Source organism: Chlorocebus sabaeus, chromosome 10 (genome assembly GCF_047675955.1).
Source record: "Chlorocebus sabaeus isolate Y175 chromosome 10, mChlSab1.0.hap1, whole genome shotgun sequence".
Taxonomy (NCBI): domain Eukaryota; kingdom Metazoa; phylum Chordata; class Mammalia; order Primates; family Cercopithecidae; genus Chlorocebus; species Chlorocebus sabaeus.
The window spans coordinates 432,694-449,257 of record NC_132913.1 but is presented as its reverse complement, the minus strand read 5'-3'; the positions used below and the strand labels follow the sequence as shown (position 1 = coordinate 449,257).

The window sequence follows — 16,564 nt, the reverse complement described above, 5'->3', positions numbered from 1 at the left end:
TTTTATCAGAGACTAGGATTGCAACCCCTGCCTTTTTTTGTTTTCCTTTTGCTTGATAGATCTTCCTCCATCCCTTTATTCTGAGCCTATGTGTGTCTCTGCACATAAGATGGGTCTCCTGAATACAGCACACTGATGGGTCTTGACACTTTATCCAATTTGCCAGTCTGTGTCTTTTAATTGGAGCATTTAACCCATTTACATTTAAGGTTAATATTGTTATGTGTGAATTTGATGCTGTCATTATGATGTTAGCTGGTTATTTTGCTCATTAGTTGATGCAATTTCTTCCTAGCATTGACAGTCTTTACATTTTGGCATGTTTTTACAGTGGGTGGTACCAGTTGTTCCTTTCCATGTTTAGTGCTTCCTTCAGGAGCTCTTGTAGGGCAGGCCTGGTGGTGACAAAATCTCTCAGCATTTGCTTGTCTGTAAAGGATTTTATTTCTCCTTCACTTATGAAACTTAGTTTGGCTGTATATGAAATTCTGGGTTGAAAATTCTTTTCTTTAAGAATGTTGAATATTGGCCCCCACTCTCTTCTGGCTTGTAGACTTTCTGCTGAGAGATCTGCTGTTAGTCTGATGGGCTTCCCTTTGTGGGTAACCCGACCTTGCTCTCTGGCTGCCCTTAACATTTTTTCCTTCATTTCAACTTTGGTGAATCTGACAATTATGTGTCTTGGAGTTGCTCTTCTTGAGGAGTATCTTTGTGGCGTTCTCTGTATTTCCTGAATTTGAATGTTGGCCTGCCTTGCTAGGTTGGGGAGGTTCTCCTGGATAATATCCTGCAGAGTGCTTTCCAACTTGGTTCCATTCTCCCCGTCACTTTCAGGTATACCAATCAGACATAGATTTGGTCTTTTCATATACTCCCATATTTCTTGGAGGCTTTGTTCATTTCTTTTTACTCTTTTTTCTCTAAACTTCTCTTCTCACTTCATTCATTTGATCTTCAATCACTGATACCCTTTCTTCCAGTTGATCGAATCGGTTATTGAAGTTTGTACATTTGTCACGTAGTTCTCATGCCATGGTTTTCAGCTCTATCAGGTCATTTAAGGACTTCTCTACATTGGTTATTCTAGTTGGCCATTCATTTAATCTTTTTTCAAGGTTTTAAGCTTCTTTGCAATGGGTTCGAACTTCCTCCTTTAGCTCGGAGAAGTTTGATCATCTGAAGCCTTCTTCTCTCAACTCATCAAAGTCATTCTCCATCCAGCTTTGTTCCATTGCTGGTGAGGAACTGCAATCCTTTGGAGGGGGAGAGGTGCTCTGATTTTTAGAATTTTCAGCTTTTCTGCTCTGTTTTTCCCCCATCTTGGCGGTTTTATCTACCCTTTGGTCTTTGATGATGGTGACGTACAGATGGGGCTTTGGTGTGGATGTCCTTTCGGTTTGTTAGTTTTCCTTCTAACAGTCAGGATCCTCAGCTGCAGGTCTGTTGGATTTTGCTGGAGGTCCACTCCAGACCCTGTTTGCCTGGGTATCAGCCGCGGAGGCTGCAGAATGGTGAATATTGCTGAACAGCAAATGTTGCTGCCTGATCGCTCCTCTGGACACTTCATCTCAGGGGGGCACCTGGCTGTGTGAGGAGTCAGTCAGCCCCTACTGGGGGATGCCTCCCAGTGAGGCTACTCGGGGGTCAGGGACCCACTTGAGGAAGCATTCTATCCGTTCTCAGATCTCAAACTCCGTGCTGGGAGAACCACTACTCTCTTCAAAGCTGTCAGACAGGGACATTTAAATCTGCAGAGATTTTGGTAGACTTTTGTTTGGCTATACCTTATCCCCAGAGGTGGAGTCTACAGAGGCAGACAGGCCTCCTTGAGCTTCAGTGGGCTCTACCCAGTTCGAGCTCCCCGGTCGCTTTGTTTACCTACTCAAGCCTCAGCAATGGTGGGCACCGTTCCCCCAGCCTCACTGCCACCTTGCAGTTAGATCTCAGACTGCTGTGCTAGCAATGAGCGAAGCTCTGTGGGCATGGAACCCTCCAAGATAGGTGCGGGATATAATCTCCTAGTGTGCAGCTTGCTAAGACCCTTGGAAAAGCACAGTATTAGGGTGGGAGTGACCCAAATTTCCAGGTGTTGTGTGTCAGGGTTTCCCTTGGCTAGAAAAGGGAATTCCCTTACCCCTTGCACTTCCTGGGTGAGGCAACACCTCACCCTGCTTCGGCTCTCGCTTGGAAGACTGCACCCACTGTCCAGCATCCACTATCCAATGTGCCCCAGTGAGATGAACCTGCTACCTCAGTTGGAAATGCAGAAATCACCCGTTTTCTGTGTCGCTCATGCTGGGAGTTGTAGCCTAGAGCTGTTCCTATTCGGCCATCTTGGAACCGCCCAGCTTTAGCTTCTTTCCAGGTAATGCTGCATCTGTATTTGAGACCAGAGGCATTAACATGGGTTAAATTGTGAAACTGTCTAGCATTAGATATGGCAGTAGCAACTAGGCGATCAGCCATTTCATTCCCTGCAGTCAAAGGTCCTAGAAGAGGTGTATGAGCCCTAATGTGAGTGATGTAAAAAGGGGGCATTCTACTCCTAACTGCTGTTTGCAATTGGATAAATAAAGTCATCAGTTGTTCATCTGTATGAAATTGTAACTGAGCATTTTCATTTAATTCTGTGGAATGAACCACATATGAAGAACAGAAACCACATTAATAGGCATATCAAAATCATTCAATACCTCAAATACAGCTAAAAGCTCTGCTTTTTGAGCTGAAGTATAGGGCGTCTGAAAATCTTTATATTTTGAGCCAGAATAAGAAGCTTTAACATTACTAGACCCGTCTGTAAAAACATTCTCACACCTTCAATTGGTTTAAATTTAGTTATTTTAGTGAGAATCCAATTCGTTGATTTCAAAAATTGAAACAGTTTTGTTTTAGGAAAATGCTTATCGAAAATTATTTAGTAACCAAGTCCTCTAAAGCCTGCAGTTTCTCTTTATTCAGCGGCCATTGTTCTAGCATTTTAAAGGTATAGGTTCTGGAGGCTTAATGATGGCCACCATCAAAAATGACATCCTAAACTCTGACGGGAACTTTGTCTTTCCACTTAAGCAGTTCTTTCAAACCTTGCAAATTTTTTCCTAGTCCCATACCAGGGACATACCCCCTTTTAATGCATCATATGTTGACTTTGGGGGCTATATAATTGTTCTGGAATTAGAACTTGTGCTCCCTATTGTTGTAATAAATCTCTCCCCCATAAATTTATAGGTATAGAAGTTATAATCGGCTGAATAGTCCCAAGTTGTACATCAGACCCTTCACAATGCAAAACGTAACTACTTTGATATACTTCAGGGGATTTACCAACTCCAACTATGTTAAATTAAACTATGTTAAATTGAATTGGCCATGCGGATCACCAATGTTACAGAGAAATGATTGAAATTTCTGCTCCTGTATCTACCACACCTTTAAATTTCTTTCCCTGAATAGTTATTTCACAGGTAAGACGTTTAACAGTAACTTGATTCACCCAATAAGCTGCTGTGCCTTGTTTATTTGTGCTTCCAAATCCTCCTGTTCATTTAATTTCACTTTTCCCCACTTCCCATATGGCATAATCAGGAGCTGTGCTATACGCTCTCCTGGCTCTGTTTCCAGGGAACAGACATAGATATAACAGTTCGAATTTCCCCATTGTAACCTAAATCAATGACTCCTGTATGTATTTGTACTCCTTTTAAATTTAAACTAGACCTTCCTAGAAGTAATCCTATCATCCCCAGTCGCAAGGGTCCACAGAACCCTATTGGAACTTTTTGCGGGAGTTCCCCAGGCAGAAGGCTCAGAGCTTTTGTGCAGCATAAATCTACTGTGGCACTACCGGCTGTGGTGGGGGACAGACATTGTACAGGGATGAGGGATCTGAGCTGGAAATGCCCTGGTTTGGAATGGGGCCTGGGACGGTCTCCTCACAGCATTTCCCAAAATCGGGTTCCCATCTTCTGACACTGATTAGCCCAATGTTTTCCTTTTTCACAATCTGGACATATTTCAGGATCAGCAGTTTTCTTTCTTCCTCTATCTGGTGGGCTGATTCACTGACTTTTTCCACATTCTGTTTCAGTATGACCATGCTTCCCACAGTTAATACAAGCTCCAGGAAACAGAGTATTTCCTTTATCCACTCTCAGTCCTGCCATTGTCTGTGCCAACAAAGTAGTCTTAAGCAGATTACCTCTGATACCATCACAGGCCTTGATATAATCAACAAAATGTGCTTTCCCTCTAAAAGGCCGCAGAGCAGCCCGGCACTCGGGATTAGCATTGTTGAAAGCTAATAAACACAACACTATACAATGAGCAGCCGAATCTGCAATCGCCCTAGCCCCTAGCCCTAGCCCCTAGCCCTAGCCCTAGCCCCTAGCCCTAGTCCTAGCCGCTAGCCCTAACCCTAACCCTAGCCCTAGCCCTAACCCTAATCCTAGCCCTAACCCTAACCATTTTTTGGGCTACTTGCTTCATTTTTATAAGACTTTTGCTGGTTTTATTTTTAAGTTTAAAAAAGTTTTTTCTTTTTTTAAAAAAGAGAAATTCTTAATTCTCAAAGACTTTTCAAAATAGAACTCTTAAATAGTAATTGATGGAACTTTACATGTTTTCCTGATAAAAAAAATTCTAAAAGAATAAAAATAGTTTCATCCTGCCTTCATATTATAACCAGAATCGTTGAAATAATATGCTTCAATTGATAGTAAAGTAGCATTTACGTTTTTGGATCAATGAAGCTAAGCCAGCACTAAGAATTCTGTTACTATTCCTCCACTACGTTTCAGAGTTATTTCTTCATCCCTATACATACCGCGATAATGAGTCAGCTAGGTCCATTTAGATTATCAACCCAACCCTAAAAGAAGATTTCCATTGGTTACACATTTTAGAAAATTGTTATCTTGGAACATCTGCAGTCTAATCTCAATAAATTTCAAACAAGGGCACTGAGACCCCAGCTAATAGAACTATCTAATTCAGTATTATTAAGATCCCAAAGATCAATGCCAAAGCATTGGCTATTTTCTGCACTTTGTCCAATAATTAAAATTTGACCAGGATTGTTGTTCATAGCAGAAGCCATGAATGGTTTTGCGGCATTTTGTGACATCTTAAGGGCTACAGTGGACCTTGTCCTTATATCATGATCTGCTAAGCAATTCACCAACCATACTTCTCCACCTCAGTCCTGATTTTAGCCTCCTTAGGAGAACACTGAAAACATGATTGGTAGTAATGTGTGTTGACTTACTTAAAGATGTTACAGGAAAGATTATGCTTAAGAGTAGTTAGAGGGAAATGTCTTTTTGAGTTTGTTTCCTAAGCCCCAAGCCATTCAGCTGACCTTATTATGTGCCTTTACCTTACAGTATAAAAGTCGAAATGTGTATAATGGGAGACAAGAGATATGGGAGGAGAAGAAGAAGGAACTAATATTAATTGAGCCTTTTTAGTAGGGACCCGCCTTTTACTAGAGTCTGAGCACTCCTCTCCTCATACATTGTCTCATTAAACCAACTCTCCAAAGTAGTATCTGTCCTGTTTTATGGAAAGAACAACTCAAAAATGTTGCATTGCCAGTAAGTGGTGGAGCTGGAATTTATCTGCCCCCAAAGCTTCACAGACCTGGTTTGAAGAAGACAGTATAATTCAAAGTACTTTCAGAAGGACACAGCAGTATATACTGAGGTTAAAAAAAATTACTATTCCCAAACTGAGATCCTTCTGTGAGCTTTGTAACTCTTGTTTACCCTGGCAGTTAGTTGCAATACTATCAAGTTGGCCATCAAGAACATTCTGGTCTGTTTAAGCTATAGTGGGAAAGCCAAGATATAAAAACATCACCCATGGGAATTTTGAGACTAGAGTAGTTAGAAGCCAATTTAAGATCTCCATCCAACTCTAAGATAGTCAGGGTAACTGCCAGAAAAGCCTCATGATTCCAAAGCCAGATTTTGCCTTAGTATAATGGTTCATGTTTGATTGGCTGCACTTAGCTATAAATCCTGAGGAGAAGAAGAAGAAAGACATCAGAAAATAATTGGGCTAGAAAAACCTTAGTTTGAAAGCAAAACACAGAATCCAGGTAAGTGGCCTTACTGGGAAAGGCTTATGCCACGTTGCTCCCACAATGGAGGGCCTTATGATGGCTATGGTTAGGTTCCTGCTCTCCTGCTGCACCACCATTTCTCCCAAGGCCTTGGTGTACGTGTAAGTATTGGGCCAATCTCCGATCCGCTTGGGTGTGATCTCGTCAATAACAGCGTTGTCTGTACATAAAAGGTAGTCAGAGTAAAAAGAATTCTAGCAACATGTGTTAGACAACAGACCAAAAGGAAAATGTGAGACGCAGTCAAACAAAACTTCCACCCTTTAGCCATGGTTCGGGAATTCAGAACAGTCACGATACCAATTTTGAGTGCATACCTGCTCAAAGTATGCATGAGCGCTTTTCACTACTAAGCCCAATTTTATCAGTCAAATCCTGTGCCCTCCCATCCAGACAGGTAGTTAGGTAGACGGATAGAATCAATAGCAATGCCACTTTATTACTACTACTAGTGTAGGGCTATTAGTACTGCTTTATTAGTACTACTTTAGCACTACTTTTACTTTACCAGTACTGATTATTCTGTAGTAGTACTAATTTGAGGTAATTACATACAACCTCTTTACTTCCTCTCCAACAAGCTCATAAGTACATTCATTGTACACATTTTTGAGTCCCAGTCATTCTCCCAGTAGTGTGCTGGATGCTGTGTTCAGGGAGCTTGAGGCTCTCATCCAAGGTGTTTCAGTGGCAGCCCTGTTCAGTGTTATCCCACAGAAACCCAGGGCAGTGATCCTGAAGACTTTAGCTTTATATTTTAAAAATTTCATTCAAGGCAAATCAAATCAAAGTGACTACTTTTGGCAGACTGACAATCTGTTTTACACTATGTAATGCATTTTGAAGGTCTGTTTACAGCCTGATAATAACTTGCTAATTATTTCCAGAGATTTTCAACGAACTCTGAAGTCTGTCAAGGGGGGTGATTATAGCACTCTGGAACAGCTTCAAAACCATCAATATTGAATACCCCTACTTACAAGATGACATGTATCATGAATAACTGAGTTACCATAGCATCAGCCTAATCTTTCTTAAAAATATGTCAGAACCAGCTGGGCACAGTGGCTCACACCTGTAATCCCAGCACTTTGGGAGGCCGCGGCGGGCAGATCACGAGGTCGGAAGATTGAGACCATTCTAGCCAACATGGTGAAACCCCGTCTCTACTAAAAATACAAAAATTAGCTGGGCATGGTGGTGTGTGCCCGTAATCCCAGCTATTCAGGAGGCTGAGCCAGGAGAATCACTTGAACCAGGGAGCAGAGGTTGCAGTGAGCTGAGATTGTGCCACTGCACTCCAACCTGGTGACAGAGCAAGACTCCATCTCAAAAAAAAAAAAAAAAAAAAAAAGTCAGAACCATTTGATTGATAATCCCAAAATCTCTCTACAGCTAAGAGAGCAAAACAATTATTGTCAATTAAATATGTAACATTTATTCTAGCTCAGATTTATGTGGTTAAATTATTAACATAACATAGCTTTTTAAAAATTAAGCTGATGGAATATGCTAGTGTGCTTTTTCTGATCAATGTGGTACATTTATTTCTATATTACTATACTATTTCCACTGTAGAAAATCTTCAGTGTTACCACCTTGCTGACATGACAAATTTTTGAACAACTAAGATGTTCATGAGGTTAAGACTTATTCAGAATCACAACTCTCAATATTAATCCTCATTTGATCCTGGGGGAGAACTTGGGCATTGACCGTTATGTTTCCATTTTTCTTGCTTTGCTTCTGAGTGCTGAGTGTGTTCTGGATACTCCAACGCCTTTTCATTTAAATTGAATAGAGAAAGATTGAGAGGTTCTAGAATTAAAAACAACTTAAACTGCACAAGTATCAAGGATATTTTAATTATATGGTCACCTAGTGGCTGGGAAAGAGTGTAGGATGCTGCAGACACCTCTCCATCTTCACAATAATCCTACCTCATTCCATTTCTGGGTCAACAGTGGATTGACTGACCTAAGACTATTTTCCCTCAACTGCAAAAATAGAGTTTATAAAAACCAGGTCTTGAGGGATTACAGCTTCATTTCAATACAGCTTTAAAGAAAAAATTCCTAGAAAACATCAGAGCCCAACAGTGTGCTGGGATTGTATGTCACATGGCTAGTATCAGTTGCTGTCATTAATGTTGGGATACATGGAAAGGATAATACTTGCAGGGACGGGAGCCTCATAAAGCTTAGTGAGTTGGCTTGTATTAGAAAATGTTGGGTTTTGTTGTTGTTCTTGTTGTTTGTTGTTTGTTGTTGTTGTGGCTGTTTTGAAACGAAGCCTCAGTCTTGTCACCCAGGCTGGAGCACAGTGGCAAAATCTCGTCTCACTGTGATCTCCACTTCCCATGTTCAAGCAATTCTCCTGCCTCAGCCTCCTGAGCAGCTGGGATTACAGGCGCCCACCAGCACACCCAGCTAATTTTTGTACTTTTAGTAGAGACGGGGTTTCACCATGTTGGCCAGGCTAGTCTCGAACTCCTGACCTTAGGTAAGCTGCCCACCTTGGCCTCCCAAAGTGCTGGGATTACAGGCACGAAAAAATTTTGGTTTTATAGATTTCTAACAACGCACATGGAAGAAATTTTAATATTCTATAGATGGCTTACCTCTGCTACTCTTAGCTACACCTGTATTCCACTGTTTTATCTTCTCATTCTAATTCTACTTGTGAAAATGGCAATAATTATATTCATTGTAAATTCTCAGGCTATTATGAGGGTAAACAGAAATATTCACAACTGCATTTAAGCTCTTTGATAAAACAAAATGAGCCAATAAACCTAAGGCATTACTATTTTTAAATAAAACAACCGGAGAGCATCATATATCTGCCTAGGTAATAGTTGGTTTTAAAATGTCATTTCTGGCCACATGTAGTAGCTCAAACCTGTAATTCCAGCAGTTTGAGAGGCCAAGGAAGGAGGATCGCTTGAGTCCAAGAGTTTGAGACCAGCCTGGGAAGCATAATAAGACCCAGTCTCTACAAAAAAAGTTTTAAAAATTAGCTGGGCATGGTGGTGTGCACCTGTAGTCCCAGTTACTCAGGAGGCTGAGGGAGGAGGATTGCTTGAGCCTGGGAGTTGAAGGCTGCAGGGAGCCATAATTATGTCACCATACTCCAGCCCGGGTGACAAGAGTGAGACCAACTCAAAATGAATGAGTGAATGAATGAATGAATGAATGAAACAAATAAAAATAAATTATCATTTGTAATACAGCCAAAGAGATCATCTGCTAGCTCATTCAGCCACTTCCGAGGTTCAGACAGGAGATTAGTGTAAACATGCACATGCACTGGTTGGACAATGCCCTTCTCAGGACTTTCTCTCAATTCAGGGTTGCTGCTGTTATTCTCAATTTATTTTAAAAACAGTAAATAAATTTGCAGGGATAAAAAACACTATGTAAACCAAAATACATGTCTGAAATTAATCTAAATGTTCTTCAGTACACTCAGGAAGATACTTTGACCCATGGGTGTCAAATTCTAAACTTGAATTGCTTCAGAAGAAGCATAAAGTCATTGAAAATTTCAGAAAGCAGTATGTGTATGTCTACGTGTGTACACACATAGACATATACACAGTTTCTTCTAAAGATGACTCTCAATTTTGGTTTCAAACTTATTGAATCAACATGATATCATTAATAGTTACATTATTTATGCATTTACGGATTGAAATACTAAGAAGCATACGTATTTCCCCTCCCCCACATTCCAATTTACTTACGCAACAAGTTGGCAAGCCTAGACGTTCATCAGGAAATCTGTTAGAGAGTAAATACTGGACGCACTGTCTTATAACAACATTAGCTCGCTCTTTCTCCAGTCAGGATTATATAATTCACTTGACTGTTGTAGTTATCAAGTTGCATTTGCTTATGTGTCTGTCTCCCCATCGGACAGTGAGTCCAGGAGAGTAGGGATTATGATTTTTATCTGTGTCTAATCACTTTTCTGCCCCCAGAAGCCAGCTGCCTTATTCAGTAAATGGATGCTCTTTGACATGGTAATCTTGATTGATCAATTTCTGTACTATATAAGGTTTTGGGAAGCAGAGATGGACAATGATGAGTGTGTGTGGATGAACTCAAAAGAAAACAAGGCTGTAGGGAGAATGCGGGAAAGGAAGGAAAGGGGTATCTTTGTAGAGCAGGTAGCAAAATTGGAAGTCGAAGTGTCCAGTGGCAGTGGTGATAAGTGTTGACCAACCTCGGTTTGATGAAGGTGGCGTGAAAGTCAATTTAAACTTTTCACTGGGAAGCAAGGTATTTCTGAGTCTAATGCCTATGGAGAATTGGCCTCTGTATTTCCCTCCAAACTTTTATGAAGCACCCAGCCTGGCCCAAACATAAGCCAGATGCAGAATGGCCTGCCAATGGCCTATGTGAAAATTATTCAGTTTAAGAAAAAATTTAATCACATTCTGGTTTGTATATGAAGCCTGCTAACATCAAAGTACACAGAATTTTCATTTTTATGTCAGCTACTTAGCTGTCATTTTGAAGCTGTGCAATGATTAAATTAAATCACAGGCCGGGCGAAATCCCATCTCTACTAAAAATAAAAAATTAGTCAGGCATGGTGGCGGGCACCTGTAATCCCAGCTACTCAGGAGGCTGAGGCAGGAGAATCACTTGAACCCAGGAGGCAGAGGTTGCAGTGAGCCGAGATCATGCATTGCACTCCAGCCTGGGCAACAAGAGTAAGACTCCATCTCAAACAAACAAACAAAAAGCACAAGTGCTAGCATCAGCTTACACCATTCCCCTGGAAGAGATCAGCTTTTTTGGTGTTAACGTGTTCTCTAGCACGGAAGCAAGACTACTGTCCACCGTCTGACCTCCTTTCATATCTCCCAGAGGGCTGTGATGAGGGCCACTGCTGCTGGCTGTGGGGGTCTCCATTCCCCTGCCTCTCACCCCCGCACCCTCAGGGCACATGGACCTTTCCTTTTTTACATGGCAGACTAGCTGTGGCTTCTGGTGGCCATGTCGCTTCAGAAGTGTGGTTTTTAGTAGGTACAGATATACTAGGATCTGTCATTCAATTAAAGCTTCTAGGAACTAAAAGACAGCAGGAGACAAAGACAGCACCACAGAGGAATCATGGGTATTAGAAGATAAATGATCTTCATTTCAAATGAAGACTGCTCAGTGAAAAATCTCCTTAAGGCACTATTTCCCAAACTTGCCTGTTCATGAGTGTGAATTACACAGGGACTCTGGGAAAAATCCAGGTCCCTTGGTGCCATTTTAGAACCACTAAATACATCTGCAGAGGTAAGAGTCTGGATAATCTGTGTTTTCAACATGCCCTGGAAATTCCAACAGTCAGGCAAATTGGGGAATCACTAATTTAAAAGAAGTTCGCTCCATCAACTTAAGTCATTAAGATCTGAACATATCAGGATTAGCTCTCAAAAACACATGGCTTCTTGGAGTAAAAATTTCAATAGAATTGAATTTTAAAATTATTAAATCCCCTAATGCTATCCCTCCTCTAGCGCCCCACCGACAGGTTCCAGTGTGTGATGTTCCCCTCCCTGTGTCCATTTGTTCTCATTGTTCAACTCCCACTTACGAGTGAGAACATGCGGTGTTTGGTTTTCTGTTCCTGTGTTAGTTTGCTGAGAATGATGGCTTCCAGCTTCATCCATGTCCCTGCAAAGGACATGAACTCATGCTTTTGTATGGCTGCATAGTATTCCATGGTGTATATGTGCCACATTTTCTTTACCCAGTCTATCACTGATGGGGATTTGGGTTGGTTCCAAGTCTTTGCTATTGGGAACAGTGCTGCAATAAACATACATGCACATGTGTCTTTTAGTAGAATGATTTATAATCCTTTGGGTATATACCCAGTAATGGGATTGTTGGGTCAAATTGTATTTCTGGTTCTAGATCCTTGGGGAATCGCCACACTGTCTTCCGCAACGGTTGAACTCATTCACACTCCCACCAACAGTGTGAAAGCGTTCCTATTTCTCCACATCCTAATGTAGCACTGAATGTCGATGACAGGTTGATGGGTGCAGCAAACTACCCTGTCCTGTGTATACCTATGTAACAAACCTGCACATTCTCCACATGTGTCCCAGAACTTAAAAGTATAATAATAATAACAAAGATTGAAAATTTAAAATGCTAATACAAAATTAGGCTTTAGTTATTTGCAGAATACATTGTATTTTCAACGTGAAAAACAAAGGGTTATTGTATGTATTATCAATAAAGTTATATAGTTTCTCATAAAAATAACATTAAAAATGGAAAATTCTAAAAGAAAAATAATTAAATTCCTTTAAGACTAAATATGTATCTGTCAATTTTAACATGAAAATTCTCTTACATTTATACATCCCACATTCTAATAAGGACTAATTGACATGAATTATGAGCAGTAAAGAAATATGTGTATGCTTGTCTTTATACTTGTAGGTATATATCTGTTCCTGTAAAAATATCTCTTTTAGAGTCAGAAAATCTGTTTGGTCCCAGTTCTCACTAAAGATACTTAATAAACTCAATAAACTTTACTTTACTCTTAATGAAGTAAGAATGAGAACACAGGTGCCAGCAATGAGCTGGGGTTCCTCTGGCACAGGCTTCAGAGATCCTACCTTTAACATCCTCCTTTCATTCATTTGAGCTTGATAAGAGAGGAGTCTCTTGGGAGAGAAGCAAGTATACAACTTGAGGTCAGACAGCCCACGGTCAAAGTTGAACTCCACCACTGTTCAGCTGTGTGACTTTGGCCAAGTGACTTTCCCTCTTTGATCCTAATGATCATTTTTGGTAAAAACAATGACAGGTCTATGAAGATTGGAGGAGCCAAAATAAAAATGTGTGTCTTAATTGGAGTTTCCTGGAAGTAGATCCTGAGGCAAAGATTCAAGTATAAAAATTTTATCTGGAGGTGACTCTAGGACAGCAATTATACTGCCAGTTCTTCCTTAGGGTACTAATTGCAGGAAACACCAGTACAGGAGTGGGGAACTGAGACAGGAATGGAATGCAGCAGTTAAAGGGACCTTCATCAAGAAAGTTTCCACTGTGGGCAGCCAGGACTCAGCCCTGCCGGGTACCTCTGAGAGATAGCATAGAAGATGTGTCTCAGAGTCATTCCACCCAGAGCAGGGAGTTCGGGTATTTATCCACTCATACCTACCAGTCACTTCTCAGGGCTTCTTCCAAGGGCATGATTCCTCCAGAATGCCCTGCCTGCACTGCAAGAATGAGACCTGGAGGGTCAGTGGCAAGGGCCCTGACAGCACCTCCAGCAATGAGCAGGACCACAGCCTGGCGTGGAGAATTTCAGTCCCTCAGTGACCCCAACACACACACATACACACACACACACACTCCCTCTCTCTCTCTCACGCGCACACACATTCTTTCTCTCCTCCTCTCTCTCACACACACACATTCTCTCCTCCTCTCTCACACACACACATTCTTTCTCTCTCTCTCTCTCTCACACACACACACACCACACTCCAACACCAGCACAAGGCATATGTACATACACATACATGCATACATGACTGTTACCCACTTAGATCCTGGTGAATCCATGGGATAGAAGATAAGGTTTGGGAATCAGACGGAAGAGCAAAATTAAGGGGAGTGAAGGTCTTGGGAACAAAATGCAAATGCGGTCAGAAAATCAAGAGGGAAGACGAGTGGTCTAGACACCAAATGCCTGCTGGGTGGCACCTGCTCTACACACACTGTCAGTCATTCCCCAAGCAGCCTCGTGGGGTAGAAGGAATTCCCTTCAACTTACAGATGGCAGAAATGTAGTTCAGAAAAGAAAACTGACTTTACTAATTCATTTTACTGCTTCTGGGCTCTGCTCCTTTTCTTCCTGGGCAATCATGGCAGAACTGACAAAAACATTTTCCCCCTTCACCACCCGGACCAGAGCCAATGAGAGGGACTGGGGAACAGGCCATGAGGCCCTGCACCCACCATTCAATGTCTTCAGAACTGTGGTCCCTCAGGACTGTTGCACCACGTGCTGGCAGCACTCCCGGTGTCTGGGTGTTTTGTGAAGTTGTACAGGATCCAGTAGAGGCCACTGGCTCTGCTGTCATATCCTAAGAGGCAGCCAGGCAGGCTTGTGACTCTTGGCTGCTTCAGTACCACAGGATGAACAGCGCCCATGCACTAAGGCTTTTGGGAGAATGGGAGGAGCGAAAGGAAGGGCAGAATGGAGTGATGTAGGGTCCATCCACCACATCCCTGAAAGGAAAGACCCTTGTTGCCACAGTAGTCCCACACTGGGACCACCACTGGCACTCATGAATATGCCAGCCTCCATTTCTATGTCCTCGTCTGACAACTCCTTCCCATTTTCATCCTGGAGGCAAGACTCTGAACATACTAGCTCTGAGGGCACCTGAGTGTAACCTGAGACAGTGCCTGAAGACCTTTCATCCAAGCAGGATCCCTCCCTTGCCATCTCCAGACCTGCCCCACAAGCTCCCTCCCTGGTCTCCTGGCTTTTGTTCACTCCTAAGCAGCCTTCTACAGTCATCTCTAAAACGAATCTGACCGTCACTCCTTTATCCAGTACCTTCCATGGCTCCCCAGAGCCTTCCAGATCAAGTGCAAGTTCTTTCACCAGATGCTTGATCCCAAGCTCCATTCTACCTCCTGAATTAAGGTCCCGGAGAAGCCTGCCTTGCTCAGCACAAGTGCATCAATGAAGTCCGAAGCCTTGCACGTGGCCTTGGCCTTGAGGAAGTCATCAACACCCTGGCTAGTGAGGGTGCGGTACTGCTCCAGGATGATGGTATCTGAAGTTGTGCACTAAGTCAGAGGCCCTACAGAAGCATTGCTCCTAAGGAATGAGGTAGTATACGAAGTCCATGCACAGCCAGATCTGCTGGTGCCGTTACGCTATGAGGGCACTGAGCTCCAAGATGGTGGCAACATATTCACTGGCATTCCTGCAGGGTGAGGCTGGGGAAAGGAAGCAGCTCCACAACACATATGAAACCCTGGAAGCCCTTCCCAGCCAAAATCTCTGGACCACACGACTTCCAGAAACGGGTGCCCTCTGAGCACACTTGTCTCTCTGTCTCCCACTCCGAGTTCCCTCCTGGCCCCACATGCCCCAGTCTGGACCAGGACTTTGAGCTCAGCAGGTGTTCAGTCCATGGTGTTGACTGCTCCCTGGGCCAGGAGAGCCCTTGGTGGCTCTGTGACTCTTCCTGTGGGACCACTGCCTCTGCCTCGGGACCTCCCGATTCCCATGGGAAGACCCCAAGGCTGTGGATTACTCCACCTGCCCAGGGATCCTCCAACCCCATAGGCCTTACTTGATGCCTTAGCCCTCCCAGAACATGACATGCTTCCCAGAAGGTGAGTTATTTCCAATGCCATCTGTGGATGTTTCCTGCGGACCTCTTGCTGTTCTGCTTTATAATCTGTAGGTCAGGGCCAAGAGGAGAAACCAGTGCAACCTGAGAATAAACAAAAGGCTGCCACAAATGGCAACCGCCAAACAGCAGTGCTTCTGGAAGGAAGGAGGCTTCATTCTGCACAAAGCTCCCTGTTTGGCTTCTTTCTGAATCCGGGGAGGGGTAGGTATCAAGCCCAGCTTACCTGTGGTGTCTGTGCCTAGGATGTACAATGGGCCCCTGTTCCCACTGCAGGGTTGACGTTCCCTCCAGCTGGAGACCTGGGCTCCTGACATCACCTGGCCTGTTTGTCCTGCGCTGGATGAACGTGGAAAGGCTGTACCTAGTATTTCCCTAGGTCCTTGGTTTCCACCATCTAGACATCCAGCAGGAGTGGCCATGCCCAGCCCCACACCTGAAAAGGAACTCCTTCATAGAGCAGCCGAGACATCTACGGACGGAAGAGTACTCAGTGAGACAGGCCACAGGGGTCCCAGGGAGGATCGGGGGTGGAGGATGCTGGAGGTTTCCAGCCTTGGGCTCTGTGGTTCCTCAAAGAGGTTAGGTCTACCTAGTACCAGGCCTCCCCTCCCATGATTCAAAGAATGGATGAGAGTTCAACGTCAGGAACTCTGATCTGGACCTGTTTTTTCATTTACATCACCAAGAGACAACCCCTAACCCCTGAGTTAGGGATGGTCTAAGCTCTGGGATGAAATTCTCCTCCAGCAATGTGATGCTTACAGGAATAGGTAGAAAAGCTGGTGACCAGGCCTGCTGTCCTCTGGGTAAGGACAGTGTGCCACCCACCCTCTGAGAGGCAGCTGGTGCCATGCCAGGCCACAGCACTGGGCACCTGTACCCCTGGCTCTGCAGACACGGGTCATGGAGGTACCTCCCTTTCCCCATTACCTTCTTGCTGCTCCTAGATTTCTTCTAGTCAGTAAGCACTTTGAGTCATTTTTCTGTGCATCTGATTTTACACGTTTGCTCTCAGATGACACGCGATAAAGTAT

At 43.2% G+C, this 16,564-nt stretch overlaps 1 protein-coding gene across 1 annotated transcript in view; it reads right to left on the bottom strand.

The window, feature by feature from the left end:
- Window positions 1–4,617: 4,617 nt before the first annotated feature.
- Window positions 4,618–16,564, bottom strand: part of LOC119620157 (POTE ankyrin domain family member G-like) — a 45,394-nt gene continuing 33,447 nt past the window's right edge. Inside the window, exons 8-9 of the mRNA XM_073020241.1 lie at window positions 6,112–6,281; window positions 4,618–4,867 (exon numbers count right to left, since the gene is read on the bottom strand). Of these exons, the coding sequence (XP_072876342.1) occupies window positions 4,835–4,867; window positions 6,112–6,281 (203 nt within the window). The 3' untranslated portion in view covers window positions 4,618–4,834. The remainder of the gene's footprint in view (window positions 4,868–6,111; window positions 6,282–16,564) is intronic.